This window comes from Nerophis lumbriciformis, linkage group LG18 (genome assembly GCF_033978685.3).
Source record: "Nerophis lumbriciformis linkage group LG18, RoL_Nlum_v2.1, whole genome shotgun sequence".
In the NCBI taxonomy this organism is placed as follows: Eukaryota; Metazoa; Chordata; class Actinopteri; order Syngnathiformes; family Syngnathidae; genus Nerophis; species Nerophis lumbriciformis.
In genome coordinates, this window is record NC_084565.2 from 13638865 (window position 1) to 13655153 (window position 16289).

Here is a 16289-nt window from a genome sequence, read left to right on the forward strand (position 1 = left end):
CGGGAGAAATTTATGGTTGTTTTTTTTAAACCAACTTACTGTAAATTCAAAAGAAATACTACTGTTATTTTTACAGCAAAATCCAGGTGATTGAGGAGCTCCTTTTTACCGTAAAATCCATGTTTTTACAGTGCATTACTGTACAATGAAAAACCACTGATGATTTTATGGTACATTTCTGGTGACTCAGTGGACAGGTTTTTACAGTTAAATCTACTGACTGTTTTACAGTTCAGCCTTGCGGACATGCCATCAATGATTGAAAGAGGTCAGAATATGTGTATTAAATGAGGTAGCCAACCTTCGGCGGGCCAAACTAAATAACACGAGGGGCCAAAATTAGCCCCCGGGCCCCACTTTGGGCATCCCTTAATGAGAATTAACTTTCACAAGCTTTGAGGCGAGAAAGCAGCTCACCAGCTAATGATGTCAACACAGCAGCTGAAGGAAGTTACTTCGGTCTGATCAATGCCCCGCTAAATATAGGTCAGGCATGGGCAAGTATTTTGACTCGGGGACCAAATTTTGAGAAAAAAATGTGTCTATTTTTAGGAATACTAATACAAAAACTCACAAATATGTCTGATTGAATGCTAAAAACGTTATGACAGACCGCCTTAAAAAACGGAGTGGAATTTAAAATTTTTTTACTGAATGAGACACATGAAAATAAAGAATGGAGGATTTACAATAATATCGATAAAACACTAAATATTGACAACATATGAATGTCACAACCCCTCTTCATCGACATATTTTGCAATCAAGCGAAACGCAACAAAAAGCGAAATATGAATGTGAAGGGTAAAAAAAAATCCCACCTACAATCTGATACATCACTAAGCTCTAGAACTTTGTTGTAAAAAACACCTTCCGCGTCTGTCCCTGACACCCACATTTCAGGCTGGCCCCTCTAGAAACACTCTGTGGAAATGCTCCCCACCCACACTGCTTGGTGCCTCGTCTGAGCTGCTGTGACTTAGATTACCATAATAACTAGCATATCATGTAAAAGCGCAGATTCCAACCATTGAAATACTTTGTAAAGTTGAAGATGTACGGTCATTTGAAAACACCACTGCACATCATAATGGCAGCTACAGTTTCCATCTTAAACATCTAAAATAATTATTTGGGAATGCCCGGGTCAGATTGAAAAGCTTAAAGGGCCTTATTTTGCCCAGGTCTGATGTAGGTCCTTAATATTAGTACTTATAATAACAATATCGCTAATACTTGGTTAAAATTCAGGTCACAATATTTAAATGGTGTATTGTTGACACTTTTTGGATGGTTATTTATTGGGTTTTAGGGTCGGAATAGGCAAAATGACATCATGGCTCCCATTGGCTCCGTTGTAAACTGATTTTTATTAACTTTTATTTACAAGTTAGAATGCATAAAAAAGACAGGTTTTCTTGTCTCTTATAAGGACAGTGAATTATAAGCAAAATTTCAAAAAAAAAGTGCCATTGCCCCTTTACAGCGGTCTTAGCGAATCACCAAAGAAGGGTTAATACAATGGCGATGAATGAAACAGAGTTTTAAACTGTTGAGCAGCTAAAAATGATCAATAACACATGATTTAACTAACGTGGTAAAGATACATTTAAAAATATTAGTTTTGTCTTTGATTGTCTCTTATAAGAGTCTTAATTTGGTTCAATACGGTATAATCAGCTCATGTATCAAACTGGATTTTTTTTTTTTTTAAATGTTGATATTTAGACTACGAAGCAGGTAAACACAGATACAGTATCACTAATACATCACCAAGCCAGTTTCAGTCATACAGTACTCTTGGAAAAGATTATCAATTTGTACATCTCATAGCTTCTCCCCAACAAAAAGTCCATGTTTTATTTTAGTGGGGTGACGAGACACAATTATGTCCATGTTTGCATATATATGTTTGGCAGAAATAGTCTCCTCGGCAGTGACGTCATTCAAGTGAAAACAAATTTATTCGTGATTTTGGACTTTTTGGATTAAATAAAAAAAAGAGGACAACCTTACACAGCATGTTTTCTTACTTTTTTTGTTTTCAAGGGCAACAAAATAGGAATAAGCACATGTGGTTCACAACTGTCGCTGTCACAGGTGACGTCCACGTGTGTTGAATAATCCTGTGGCAAAGCTAACGATGTCAGTGTCAATTTGTATCGATCATTATACGAAATATTGTGACTTTATAGCGCTAAAGGCGACTCGTTGTCCTCTTGTTTGACTTAACGCTAGCATAAAGGCAAAAAAGCAGCTCACCATCTAATGATGTCAATACAGCAGTTGAAGGAAGTTACCTTTCTCTGATCAATGTGCCACTAAATGTAGGTCCTTAACATTAGCCCTTATAATAACAATATCGCTAATACTTGGTTAAAATTCGGATCACACAATTTAAATGGGGTATTGTTGACTCTTTTTGGATGTTTATTTATTGGGTTTTAGGGTCGGAATAGGCAAAATGACATCATGGCTCCCATTAACTCCATTGTAAACTGATTTTTATTCACTTTTATTTACGAGTTAGAATGCATTAAAAAGACAGGTGTTCTTGTCTCTTATAAGGACAGTGAATTATAAGCAAATTTTTTTGTTAAAAGCTGTGTTCCCCCTTTACAGCGGTCTTAGCGAATCACCAAAGAAGGGTTATTATAATGGCGATGAATGAAACAGAGTTATCAAACTGTTGAGCAGCTAAAAATGATCAATAACACATGATTTAACTAACATGGTAAAGATACATTTAAAAATATTAGTTTTGTCTTTGATTGTCTCTTATAAGAGTCTTAATTTGGTTCAATAGGGTATAATCAGCTCATGTATCAAACTGGATATTTTTTTTATTTTTTTTTAAATGTCAATATTTAGACTATGAAGCAGGTAAACACAGATACAGTATCACTAATACATCACCAAGCCAGTTTCAGTCAGACAGTAATCTTGGAAAAGATTATCAATTTGTACATCTCATAGCTTCTCCCCAACAAAAAGTCCATGTTTTATTTTAGTGGGGTGACGAGACACAATTATGTCCATGTTTGCATATATATGTTTGGCAGAAATAGTCTCCTCGGCAGTGACGTCATTCAAGTGAAAACACATTTATTCGTGATTTTGGACTTTTTGGATTAAATAATAAAAAAAAGAGGACAACCTTACACAGCATGTTTTCTTACTTTTTTTGTTTTCAAGGGCAACAAAATAGGAATAAGCACATGTGGTTCACAACTGTCGCTGTCACAGGTGACGTCCACGTGTGTTGAATAATCCTGTGGCAAAGCTAACGATGTCAGTGTCAATTTGTATCGATCATTATACGAAATATTGTGACTTTATAGCGCTAAAGGCGACTCGTTGTCCTCTTGTTTGACTTAACGCTAGCATAAAGGCAAAAAAGCAGCTCACCATCTAATGATGTCAATACAGCAGTTGAAGGAAGTTACCTTTCTCTGATCAATGTGCCACTAAATGTAGGTCCTTAACATTAGCCCTTATAATAACAATATAGCTAATACTTGGTTAAAATTCGGATCACACAATTTAAATGGGGTATTGTTGACTCTTTTTGGATGTTTATTTATTGGGTTTTAGGGTCGGAATAGGCAAAATGACATCATGGCTCCCATTAACTCCATTGTAAACTGATTTTTATTCACTTTTATTTACGAGTTAGAATGCATTAAAAAAGACAGGTGTTCTTGTCTCTTATAAGGACAGTGAATTATAAGCAAATTTTTTTGTTAAAAGCTGTGTTCCCCCTTTACAGCGGTCTTAGCGAATCACCAAAGAAGGGTTATTATAATGGCGATGAATGAAACAGAGTTATCAAACTGTTGAGCAGCTAAAAATGATCAATAACACATGATTTAACTAACATGGTAAAGATACATTTAAAAATATTAGTTTTGTCTTTGATTGTCTCTTATAAGAGTCTTAATTTGGTTCAATAGGGTATAATCAGCTCATGTATCAAACTGGATATTTTTTTTATTTTTTTTTAAATGTCAATATTTAGACTATGAAGCAGGTAAACACAGATACAGTATCACTAATACATCACCAAGCCAGTTTCAGTCAGACAGTAATCTTGGAAAAGATTATCAATTTGTACATCTCATAGCTTCTCCCCAACAAAAAGTCCATGTTTTATTTTAGTGGGGTGACGAGATACAATTATGTCCATGTTTGCATATATATGTTTGGCAGAAATAGTCTCCTCTGCAGTGACGTCATTCAAGTGAAAACACATTTATTCGTGATTTAGGACTTTTTGGATTAAATAATTTAAAAAAAGAGGTCAACCTTACACAGCATGTTTTCTTACTTTTTCTTGTTTTCAAGGGCAACAAAATAGGAATAAGCACATGTGGTTCACAACTGTCGCTGTCACAGGTGACGTCCACATGTGTGTTGAATAATCCTGTGGCAAAGCTAACGATGTCAGTGTCAATTTGTATCGATCATTATACGAAATATTGTGACTTTATAGCGCTAAAGGCGACTCGTTGTCCTCTTGTTTGACTTAACGCTAGCATAAAGGCAAAAAAGCAGCTCACCATCTAATGATGTCAATACAGCAGTTGAAGGAAGTTACCTTTCTCTGATCAATGTGCCACTAAATGTAGGTCCTTAACATTAGCCCTTATAATAACAATATCGCTAATACTTGGTTAAAATTCGGATCACACAATTTAAATGGGGTATTGTTGACTCTTTTTGGATGTTTATTTATTGGGTTTTAGGGTCGGAATAGGCAAAATGACATCATGGCTCCCATTAACTCCATTGTAAACTGATTTTTATTCACTTTTATTTACGAGTTAGAATGCATTAAAAAAGACAGGTGTTCTTGTCTCTTATAAGGACAGTGAATTATAAGCAAATTTTTTTGTTAAAAGCTGTGTTCCCCCTTTACAGCGGTCTTAGCGAATCACCAAAGAAGGGTTATTATAATGGCGATGAATGAAACAGAGTTATCAAACTGTTGAGCAGCTAAAAATGATCAATAACACATGATTTAACTAACATGGTAAAGATACATTTAAAAATATTAGTTTTGTCTTTGATTGTCTCTTATAAGAGTCTTAATTTGGTTCAATAGGGTATAATCAGCTCATGAATCAAACTGGATATTTTTTTTATTTTTTTTTTAAATGTCAATATTTAGACTATGAAGCAGGTAAACACAGATACAGTATCACTAATACATCACCAAGCCAGTTTCAGTCAGACAGTAATCTTGGAAAAGATTATCAATTTGTACATCTCATAGCTTCTCCCCAACAAAAAGTCCATGTTTTATTTTAGTGGGGTGACGAGATACAATTATGTCCATGTTTGCATATATATGTTTGGCAGAAATAGTCTCCTCTGCAGTGACGTCATTCAAGTGAAAACACATTTATTCGTGATTTAGGACTTTTTGGATTAAATAATTTAAAAAAAGAGGTCAACCTTACACAGCATGTTTTCTTACTTTTTCTTGTTTTCAAGGGCAACAAAATAGGAATAAGCACATGTGGTTCACAACTGTCGCTGTCACAGGTGACGTCCACATGTGTGTTGAATAATCCTGTGGCAAAGCTAACGATGTCAGTGTCAATTTGTATCGATCATTATACGAAATATTGTGACTTTATAGCGCTAAAGACGACTCGTTGTCCTCTTGTTTGACTTAACGCTAGCGTAAAGACCCCCCGAGAGTTAACGTTTAACCGTCACTTAAGTGAAACCAGCGACCTTTCCGCATGAACTTTTCACAACAGTGAACATTAGTCGCCATTTCCGTTCGAAACTTGGGACATTTCTGGATAAGTTTGGACAATTGTTTCCCGGGCCTCGATCCCAGGGTGATTCCCAGACAAAACTTCGGGAGCAAGTATAACTCTCGGCTGGAATGTAAAGCGAATAAACCCCCGAGTAGTTAAAACGTCCCAGAACGTTCTGTCAAAAAGTTACAGCGAGTTGGCGTACTTTTCCCCAACAGTTGTCAACTTTTCCTACCTGCACGGAGTCGGCGGCCATCTTGCTTTTCGCCTTTGAATCAAATCCTACGGGGAGAGAGGAGGGGAGCAGGGACTCCGAAAACAAGTCTCCTTTTTACGTTTCCACGCACTGGAAAAGTTGATTTTCGCCCAAGCGTCGGTCATCTCGGGTACGCGACGCCTCCCATGTTGTTGTCCTGGACGCGGGCCACACCGCAGCTCGGTGGGCTCCGGACGGGTCTTGGGACAAAAGTGAAGAATAGGAGGAGGCTGTCCCAGGGACGTTGGAGGAGGAAGAGGCGGTGGTTAGAGTGGAATAGCCCGCCCAGAGGAACCCAGACACCACGGAGAAACAACCAAACAACCACCTCCACCGCTGTGCTGCTGTGAGTATGTGTGTGCGTGTGTGTGTGTTCTTGTATTTCTACTCTTCTTAAAACATCAACCAGGAAAAGTACCTTCCATATGAGGACCGGTGAACAAGTTAGGACCGAAGTCATGGTTCCGATACTGAAAACCATTGCATCTAAAAGAGAGCCAAAACCTAGAGTCCGTGAACATTGCTCCAAAGTCAGGATTTTTTCCCCCGTTTATTTAATGTGCACACAAACGTTAACAATTACAGGTGCAATGGCAGCAATATACATACTTGCCAACCCTCCCGGATTTTCCGGTAGACTCCCGAAATTCAGCGCCTCTTCCGAAAACCTCCAGGGACAAATTTTCTCCCGAAATTCAGGCGGAGCTGGAGGCCACGCCCCCTCCAGCTCCATGCGGACCTGAGTGACGCGTCGACAGCCTATTTCCACGTCCGCTTTCCCACAATATAAACAGCGTGCCTGCCCAATCACGTTATAACTGTAGAATGATCGAGGGCGAGTTCATGGTTTCTTATGTGGGTTTATTGTTAGGCAGTTTCATTTAAGGCCTACTGAAACCCACTACTACCGACCACGCAGTCTGATAGTTTATATATCAATGATGAAATCTTAACATTTACTTTCTTAACGTTTACTAAAGTGCAATTTTAAATTTCGCGCGACATATCCTGATGAAAACGTCTCGGTATGATGACGTCAGCGCGTGACGTCGCGGATTGTAGAGAACATTTTGAGACAGCATGGTGGCCAGCTATTAAGTCGTCTGTTTTCATCGCAAAATTCCACAGTATACTGGAAATCTGTGTTGGTGAATCTTTTGCAATTTGTTCAATGAACAATGGAGACACCAAAGAAGAAAGCTGTAGGAGGGAAGCGGTGTATTGCGGGCGACTTCAGCAACACAAACACGGCCAATGTTTCATTGTTTACATTCCCGAAAGATGACAGTCAATCTTTACCATTGGCCTGTACGCAGACACGGTACCGTGAGTACGCTTCCAAACATTTGATCTTTATATATAGCTAGAATTCACTGAAAGTCAAGTATTTCTTATATATATATATATATATATATATATATATATATATATATATATATATATATATATATATATACATCCCAGAAATTGGAGGTCTCAAGGTTGGCAAGTATGGCAATATATGATAAAACAAGACTGCAGCTAAAGAAGGACTTCCCTATTCATCCCCGAAAAAACCCCGCCAGGTAAACAGCTGATTTTAGACTTAGACTAAGACAAACTTTAATGATCCACAAGGGAAATTGTTCAACACAGTAGCTCAGTTACAATGATGGAAAGTGTAAGGATGGAAAGGACAATGCAGGTATACATAGACTAATGTAGCGATAAAAAAATCTAATATATATACGAATATATACATAATATGTGTACAGAATAATATATATACAGATATATTATATTATGTCTATAACATATATACAATATATACCAATGACCATGTACAATATTACAGTATATACAGTATATGTGACAGCAGCAGCATGAAATAGAGAGTAGATCCAGCAGGAAATAGAAAATAGACATTATAAATATTATAAACAAAGAGAAGTAGCTAACATGTCAGGTGTCAGGTAATAGGCAGATGTCATCTATTGCTGTATGCCGAGTGATTATACAGCTGGATGGAGTGTGGAATGAAGGAGTTCTTGAACCGCACAGTGCGGGAAGGAAGTTGAAGGAGCCTGTTGGAGTATGAGCTCCGCTGTCCCTTAATTGTCAGGTGGAGTTACGACCTCCGGTGCTGACGTAAGACAACCCGCGTCCCATATGTGACCATAGGATGAACAAATACACTACGGTACGGTACTAAGACTATAGTGACCATTAGTGATGAATTGATGAGGCGTCATGAAGCGTTTCGACACATTGCAAAACTATTGACACTGTGTCGATACTGTGTCACTAAATACTGACATCTGCTGGACATTGAAAATTCCTACTGGCAACCTATGGACTGACTCAACTGACGCTGATTTTATGACCTAGTACAGGGGTCGGCAACCCAAAATGTTGAAAGAGCCTTATTGGACCAAAAATACAAAAACAAATCTGTCTGGAGCCGCAAAAAATTAAAAGCCACATTACATACAGATAGTGTGTCATGAGATATAAATTGAATTAATATGACTTAAAGGAAACTAAATGACCTCAAATATAGCTACAAATGAGGCATAATTATGCAATATGTACATATAGCTAGCCGAAATAGCATGTTAGCATCGATTAGCTCGCAGTCATGCAGTGACCAAATATGTCTGATTAGCACTCCACACAAGTCAATAACATCAACAAAACTCACCTTTGTGGATTCATGCACAACGTTAAAAGTTTGGTGGACAACATGAGACAGAAAAAGAAGTGGCATAAAACACGTCCTAGAAAGTCGCAGAAAGATATACATGTAAACAAACTAAGGTGAGTTCAAGGACTGCAAAAATTAGTAGGACAAAACGGCGCTCGCCAAATACTCGAATCAGTGAAGCATGTTTAATACAAACAGTGTGCTTTATAACAATTAGGGAGGTTTGTGTCATGTTTGTCCTCCTACAGAAACCATATTAAAACAAAAAATATTCTTTTTTCCCCCTCAACTTTTTCCATTTTTCATACATTTTTGAAAAAGCTCCAGAGAGCCACTTGGGCGGCGCTAAAGAGCTGCATGCGGCTCTAGAGCCGCGGGTTGCCGACCCCTGACCTAGTATATACAATAATATAAACCAAGTCATTGTATTTCATTTAGGATTATTTCATATCTTCATTTAAATAAAAATATATTTTCATCTTTTTTAGATACAGTCAATAAATAATGTGAACATGTATCATAACATGGAAATCTAAGAGAACGTGTTGTGAATGAGGATGCTTGTGGATTGGGAATTTGTATGAATTTTTTTTTATACGTTTTTATTTTTAAAAAAAACAATTTTTCCAACGTATTAAATTTTAGACAATTTCTCTTCTTAGTTATTATTTCTCTGGCTGTATAAAAGACTTGTCACAGGGCACAGAGAAGGCGTCCGTGCGACACAGTTCGCGTATCGGTCACGTGACCGAAACAGCTCATGATTGGTCACGTGACTTTCTAAAAGCGATACGCGCACCGACACAGGGTTTTGCTCTATGAGCTTGACGCATGCGCCGATGCATCGGTGTTGCCGGACCCATCACTAGTGGCCATTAACAGTTAGCTTCTACAGCTGGGTTTCCCAAAATGCGGCACAGGGGCCATCTGTGGTCCGTGACTCATTTGTCATCGGCCTTAAGCACATTACAAAAAACAAAAAATAGAGATCTCATCTTTTATCACAATATTGGCAATTTTGTTGTTGTTCTTGTGAAACAGTGACATTTTTTTGAGTAAAATGATGACTTTTGTCATAATTTTGCCAAGTGAAGTTCCGATTATTATTATAATATTGCCAACATTTTACAGTTTTCTTATAAAATTGTGACTTTTGTCAAGTAAAACTCCAACTCTTTTCATCAAATTGCAAACATTTTAAGCTTTTCTTGTAAAATTATGACTGTTATTGAGTATATTCCAACTTTTATCATAATATTGCAGAAATGTTCAGTTTTTCTTGTAACATTTTGACTTGTATTGAGTAAAATTACGACTTTTATTATATACGTTTTTCTTGTGAAATTGTGACCTTTTTCATGTGAAATTCCAACTCATTTTTCACATCAAGCTTTTTTCATAATTACATAGCTTGTATATATTATTAATGTTGTAAATACAAATCTTTTATACTTCTAGAAAGGGTGGTCCTAAAGGAGAGGCATTTTTCGGAGGTCTCAAGAAGGTAACAAATACAAGAATGCGTGTGTGTGTGTGTGTGTGTGTGTGTGTGTGTGTGTGTGTGTGTGTGTGTGTGTGTGTGTGTGTGTGTGTGTGTGTGTGTGTGTGTGTGCCCTCTGGTCAAACAAGACACTTGCAAAGTGGACCCCCACGGTTAGGACTGCACGATTTAAAAAAACAAAAACAAATTCCCATTTTTCTCTACAAAATTGCGATTCGATATGCGATTTTTATATTTCCTACATAAAAAAAAAAAAAAATAGTGGATGAAGACATGTTGTTTTGAGACTGTCATTCAACATATCCTTGTCTCAAACTGCCACTCATTAGAACAATTAAAATAATATTTGGCTTTATGCAGACAGACTTTTGCCTACAACATCAATCAATCAAAGTTGACTTATATAGCCCTTAATTACAAATGTCTCAAAGGGCTGCACAGGCCACAACAACATCCTCGGATCTGATCCCACATCAGGGCAACAAATTAACTCAACCCAATGGGAACAACCAGAAACCTTGGAAGGGACCGCAGATGTGGGGACCCCCACTGGGTGACTGGTGCAATGGATACAGTTAATATTGTGAGAGTCCAGTTCATAGTGGGGCCAGCAGGAGATCATCTTGCATGTAGACACGTCGGGGCGCAGAGATGTCACCGATTGATGCGGGTCCAGACTTCATGTGAAAGTCCAGTCCATTAGGAGACCAGCAGGGGATCTTTTTGAATGGAGACAAGTCAGCAGCGCAGAGACGTCACCGACTGATGCAAAGAGGAGTGGCCCATCCTGGGTCCCGACTTTGAACAGGTAGCGCTTCATCCGTGAATGCTGATCCATGGTCACCTGATAGCGTGGAGAGGGGTTCAGAGCAGAAAAGTGAGACCGCAGATCAACTGGTCTAAAAAGGGGTCTATTTAAAGGCTAGACCAGGGGTCATCAAGGCGGTGCCAGCAGGCACCAGGTCACCTGTAAGGACCAGATGAGTCGCCCGCTGGCCTGTTCTAAAAATAGCTCAAATATCAGCACTTACCAGTGAGCTGCCTCTATTTTTTTAATTGTATTTATTTACTTGCAAGCTGGTCTCGCTTTGCTCGACATTTGTAATTCTAAGAGAGACAAAACTCAAATAGAATTTGAAAATCCAAGAAAATATTTTAAAGACTTGGTCTTCACTTGTTTGAATAAATTCATTTTTTTACTTTGCTTCTTATAACTTTCAGAAAGACAATTTTAGAGAAAAACTACAACCTTAAAAATGATTTTAGGATTTTTAAACACATATACCTTTTTACCTTTTAAATTAATTCCTCTTCTTTCCTGACAATTTAAATCAATGTTCAAGTAATTTTTATTTTTTTTTATTGTAAAGAATAATAAATACATTTTAATTTAATTCTTCATTTTAGCTTCTGTTTTTTCGACGAAGAATATTTGTGAAATATTTCTTCAAACTTATGATTCAAATTCAAAAAAATTATTCTGGCAAATCTAGAAAATCTGTAGAAACAAATTTAAATCTTATTTCAAAGTCTTTTGAGTTTCTTTTAAAATTTTTGTTCTGGAAAATCTAGAAGAAATAATGATTTGTCTTTGTTAGAAATATAGCTTGGTCCATTTTGTTATATATTCTAACAAAGTGCAGATTGGATTTTAACCTATTTAAAACAGTCATAAAAATTCGAAAATGAATCTTAATCAGGAAAAATTACTAATGATGTTCCATAAATTCTTTTTTCAATTTTTTCAAAAGGATTCGAATTAGCTAGTTTTTCTTTTCTTTTTTTCGGTTGAATTTTGAATTTTAAATAGTCGAAATTGAAATTAAACTATGTGTCAAAATTTAATTTTCATTTTTTTCCGTGTTTTCTCCTCTTTTAAACCGTTCAATTAAGTGTTTTTTTTTCATAATTTATTCTCTACAAAACACAGAACACGCCTCACTGATGCACATCTGCAAGACTCACTCAGAGTTGGGGCGGCATGGCGTAGTGGGTAGAGCAACCGTGCCAGAAACCTGAGGGTTGCAGGTTCGCTCCCCGCCTCTTACCATCCAAAAAAAAAAAAAATCGCTGCCGTTGTGTCCTTGGGCGGGACACTTCACCCTTTGCCCCCGGTGCCACTCACACCGGTGAATTGAATGATGAATGATAGGTGGTGGTCGGAGGGGCCGTTGGCGCAAATTGCAGCCACGCTTCCGTCAGTCTACCCCAGGGCAGCTGTGGCTATGAAAGTAGCTTACCACCACCAGGTGTGAATGAATGATGGGTTCTACATGTAAAGCGACTTTGGGTACTTAGAAAAGCGCTATATAAATGTCACACCTGGGTGAAGTCTTGTCTGGGTTTCGTCTGTTGTCATGTTGTCTTGCCATTTCCTGTTTTATTTTGAAAGGTTAACTCTCCCTCTCGTTTCAGGTCACTTGCCCTTCCTCCTGTTTCACTGGTCTGATGTCTCTCCTGATTGCCTGATTGTTCCCACCTGTGTCACACTCCCTCATGTGTATAAATGTCTCGTCCTCCTCTTGTCTTGTGCCAGAGTGTCTCGTTACTTCATGTGCGTACCTCCAGCGTTCCCTTGCCATAGCATTGTCCACAGCCACAGCCACGTTTCTTGTATCTCTTTTGGATCCATGGGAGTATTTTGATTTGTAAGTTTTCTCAGGTAAGATTAGCTTCCTAGCATCACCTCCATTGGAGCGACTTTTGTTATACTTAGTAGTTTTTTTGTTCATAGCCCCTTTTTCCCTCCGTAGATGGAGTGTTTTTGAGTTATTGATATTTTTGTTAGTTTAGAGCTCAGGTCAGTTGTGTTTTTATAGCCTGTTTTGTTTCTCCTGTTTTGGACCCCTTCCCTTGTCCAAATAAATATATTGTCTTCAAATCCTGCATCTGTGTTCAGAGTCCTGTTCTGGTCGTGACAATAAATCCCAGTTATTAGAGTTGCAGTGTCAAGTTACACACCAGAGTACAACACACTAGTTAACAGCATGCAATGCCAGGCTTCCCACTAACTGACGAAGAAACAGATAACAGATTTGGTGTCCAGTTCAAAGTATGACATGATTTATTAAAAAATTTGAGAGTTGACTTTTGTATTTTACATGAGTTATTATTTGTACAAACATGGTGCAAAGTAATTCATGATTTGTTAAAAAAATGTTAGTGGCTAGCTAGTTAAAATGGGATATTGTGATTTCACAAGACTGTCTTAGAAGTGATCATTTGAAAATGTTCAATTTGAAAAATGTGCACTTAGAGAAAATATAAAAATAAAGTGTTGCATATTGATATTTATCTGTTTCTATGTATATTTATTGTGAGAAATCTTTAAGATGATCAGTGTTTCCACAAAGATAAATATCATTAATTATTAATAATAACATAGAGTTAAAGGTAAATTGAGCAAATTGGCTATTTCTGGCAGTTTATTTAAGTGTGTATCAAACTGGTAGGCCTTCGCATTAATCAGTACCCAAGAAGTAGCTCTTGGTTTCAAAAAGGTTGGTGACCCCTGGGCTAGACTATACAAATGAGTTTTAAAATGGGACTTAAATGCTTCATGCTCTTAAAGGGGAACATTATCACCAGACCTATGTAAGCGTCAATATATACCTTGATGTTGCTGAAAAAAGACCATATATTTTTTTAACCGATTTCCAAACTCTAAATGGGTGAATTTTGGCGAATTAAACGCCTTTCTAATATTCGCTCTCGGAGCGATGACGTCACAACGTGGCGTCACATCGGGAAGCAATCCGCCATTTTCTCAAACACCGAGACAAATCAGCTCTGTTATTTTCCGTTTTTTCGACTGTTTTCCATACCTTGGAGACATCATGCCTCGTCGGTGTGTATATATATATATATATATATATATATATATATATATATAAATAAAAGAAATACTTGAATTTCAGTGTTCATTTATTTACACATATACACACACATAACACTCGTTGAGTTAAGGGTTGAATTGTCCATCCTTGTTCTATTCTCTGTCACTATTTCAGAACACACACATTATACAAATATACATTATAAAATCAATAAGAAAACAGGAGCTCTAATTTGGGAGTCTGAATTAGGATCAGAAGTTCCTATATAAACATTGTGCACTCACGTCGCCATTTTGTATTGATTACTGCAGCTGTGCACTGGATTCATTCACAAATACAAACTACAACTCACAAACACTTTAGAGTTAGGCTCCACCATCAGAATGTGTACTTAAACTTATAAAGATCACATGGATATTATTCAGTGAGTTGATTCACCAAAACTAACCTGTTATACAGGAGGAAAAAGCACACAGGACGTTTCAATTGTTCACAGACTGGTCGCGCTCATCAGAATGACAAGACACTTTCGGTCTGCAGGTGATAGCATTCAATTGGGAAGAAACGCCCTACTGCCCCCTACTGACCAATGTGAATACTGATAAATGTGTAATGACAGCTCCAAAAACGAATTCAAACCACAAAATAAAATAGATAAATCAACACAAAAATGTGACACATTATGGGTGGGTCACATATGCATGTACAGTAGATGGCAGTATTGTCCTGTTTAAAAGTGTCACAACATTGCTGTTTACGGCAGACGAACTGCTTTACGGTAGACGAAAACTTGGCTGCTGTTGTTGTGTGTTGTTACCGCGCTGGGAGGACGTTAATGAAACTGCCTAACAATAAACCCACATAAGAAACCATGAACTCGCCCTCGATCATTCTACAGTTATAACGTGATTGGGCAGGCATGCTGTTTATATTGTGGGAAAGCGGACGTGAGAACAGGCTGTCGACACGTCACTCAGGTCCGCATGGAGCTGGAGGGGGCGTGGCCTCCAGCTCCGCCTGAATTTCGGGAGATTTTCGGGAGAAAATTTGTCCCGGGAGGTTTTCGGGAGAGGCGCTGAATTTCGGGAGTCTCCCGGAAAATCCGGGAGGGTTGGCAAGTATGGACTATACGTGCTCGTTTGACGCAGATGGTTACTTGTTTTTTTTGTCCTGTCCAGCTTCTCAGGCAAATCATATAGTTGATGTAGATGCCCATGTCAGCTGTTCAGATTTACTTTACAAAAGAGAAGTGTAGGATACTTCTCTTGTTGCCTTATTTGTATTTGACTTTATTAAATGTATTTATATTATCATTTAGTGCAGCCGGGCCGGAGCAGGAGGGGATAGAAAGAGAAAAAAAAGAAGACAGAGGGGGAAATTGTGGGGACAAGAGGGGGATTAGACAGAGAGACAAAAACAACAACAGCAAACAACAACAACAACAACAATAGAGCAACATCAGCAAATACGACATGTACAAATATGATGGTAAAAGTAATAGCAAATAAGCAGTTAGCGAAAATAAAAAATAATACAGAAATGACAATGAGCATTATTACACTACAAATGGAGCAATTCAAATGCCAATAGAAATAGTGCTATTGATAATGAACAATACCAATACTTTACCTTTATTATCAACAATACAGTTGTTCAAATGCAACAATACATATACGTAATGATAACTTGAGATACGAAAGAATGCAGAAAAATGGAGGGGGAGAAAGAGAAGCAACCTACATTAACCTTGTAGATTGTTATAGTAACAATAGGTTAAGCTTTGTCCGTGTGCCATGTGTTATACCCAGTTTACCCCAGGGCAACAACGTTAATTTATGTTTGATGAAACGTGATTATGTGCATGAGTGTAAGTATGCATATGTACTTGTATATGTACAGAATGCACATATATGTACATATGCAGATGGTTACTTGAAAGGCGGCGGGGGCTGCCTTATGGTCTAGGGCAGGGGTCGGCAACCCAAAATGTTGAAAGAGCCATGTTGGACCACAAATACAAAAAAGTAATTGGTCTGGAGCCGCAATAAATTAAAAGACTTATATAATGATGTAAGCGGCTAATTAGCTATATTAGCCTACTATCAAAATTACTCTAAAAGTCTTATGTAAGTGTTATAATGAAGACAACATGTGATGTAAATGGCTCATTAGCCTACTATCAAAATTACTTTAAAAGTCTTATATAAGTGTTACAATGAAGACAACACATGATGGAAGTGGC

The 16289-nt window shown here is 37.6% G+C and overlaps 1 protein-coding gene across 1 annotated transcript in view; it reads right to left on the reverse strand.

Annotated features, from left to right (window-relative positions):
- The window catches only part of pkn2a (protein kinase N2a), a 126800-nt gene extending 120452 nt beyond the window's left edge, over positions 1–6348 (reverse strand). Inside the window, exon 1 of the mRNA XM_061977704.2 lies at positions 6007–6348. Coding sequence (XP_061833688.1) covers positions 6007–6027 — 21 coding nt within the window. The 5' untranslated portion in view covers positions 6028–6348. The remainder of the gene's footprint in view (positions 1–6006) is intronic.
- Between the last annotated feature and the right edge of the window lie 9941 nt (positions 6349–16289).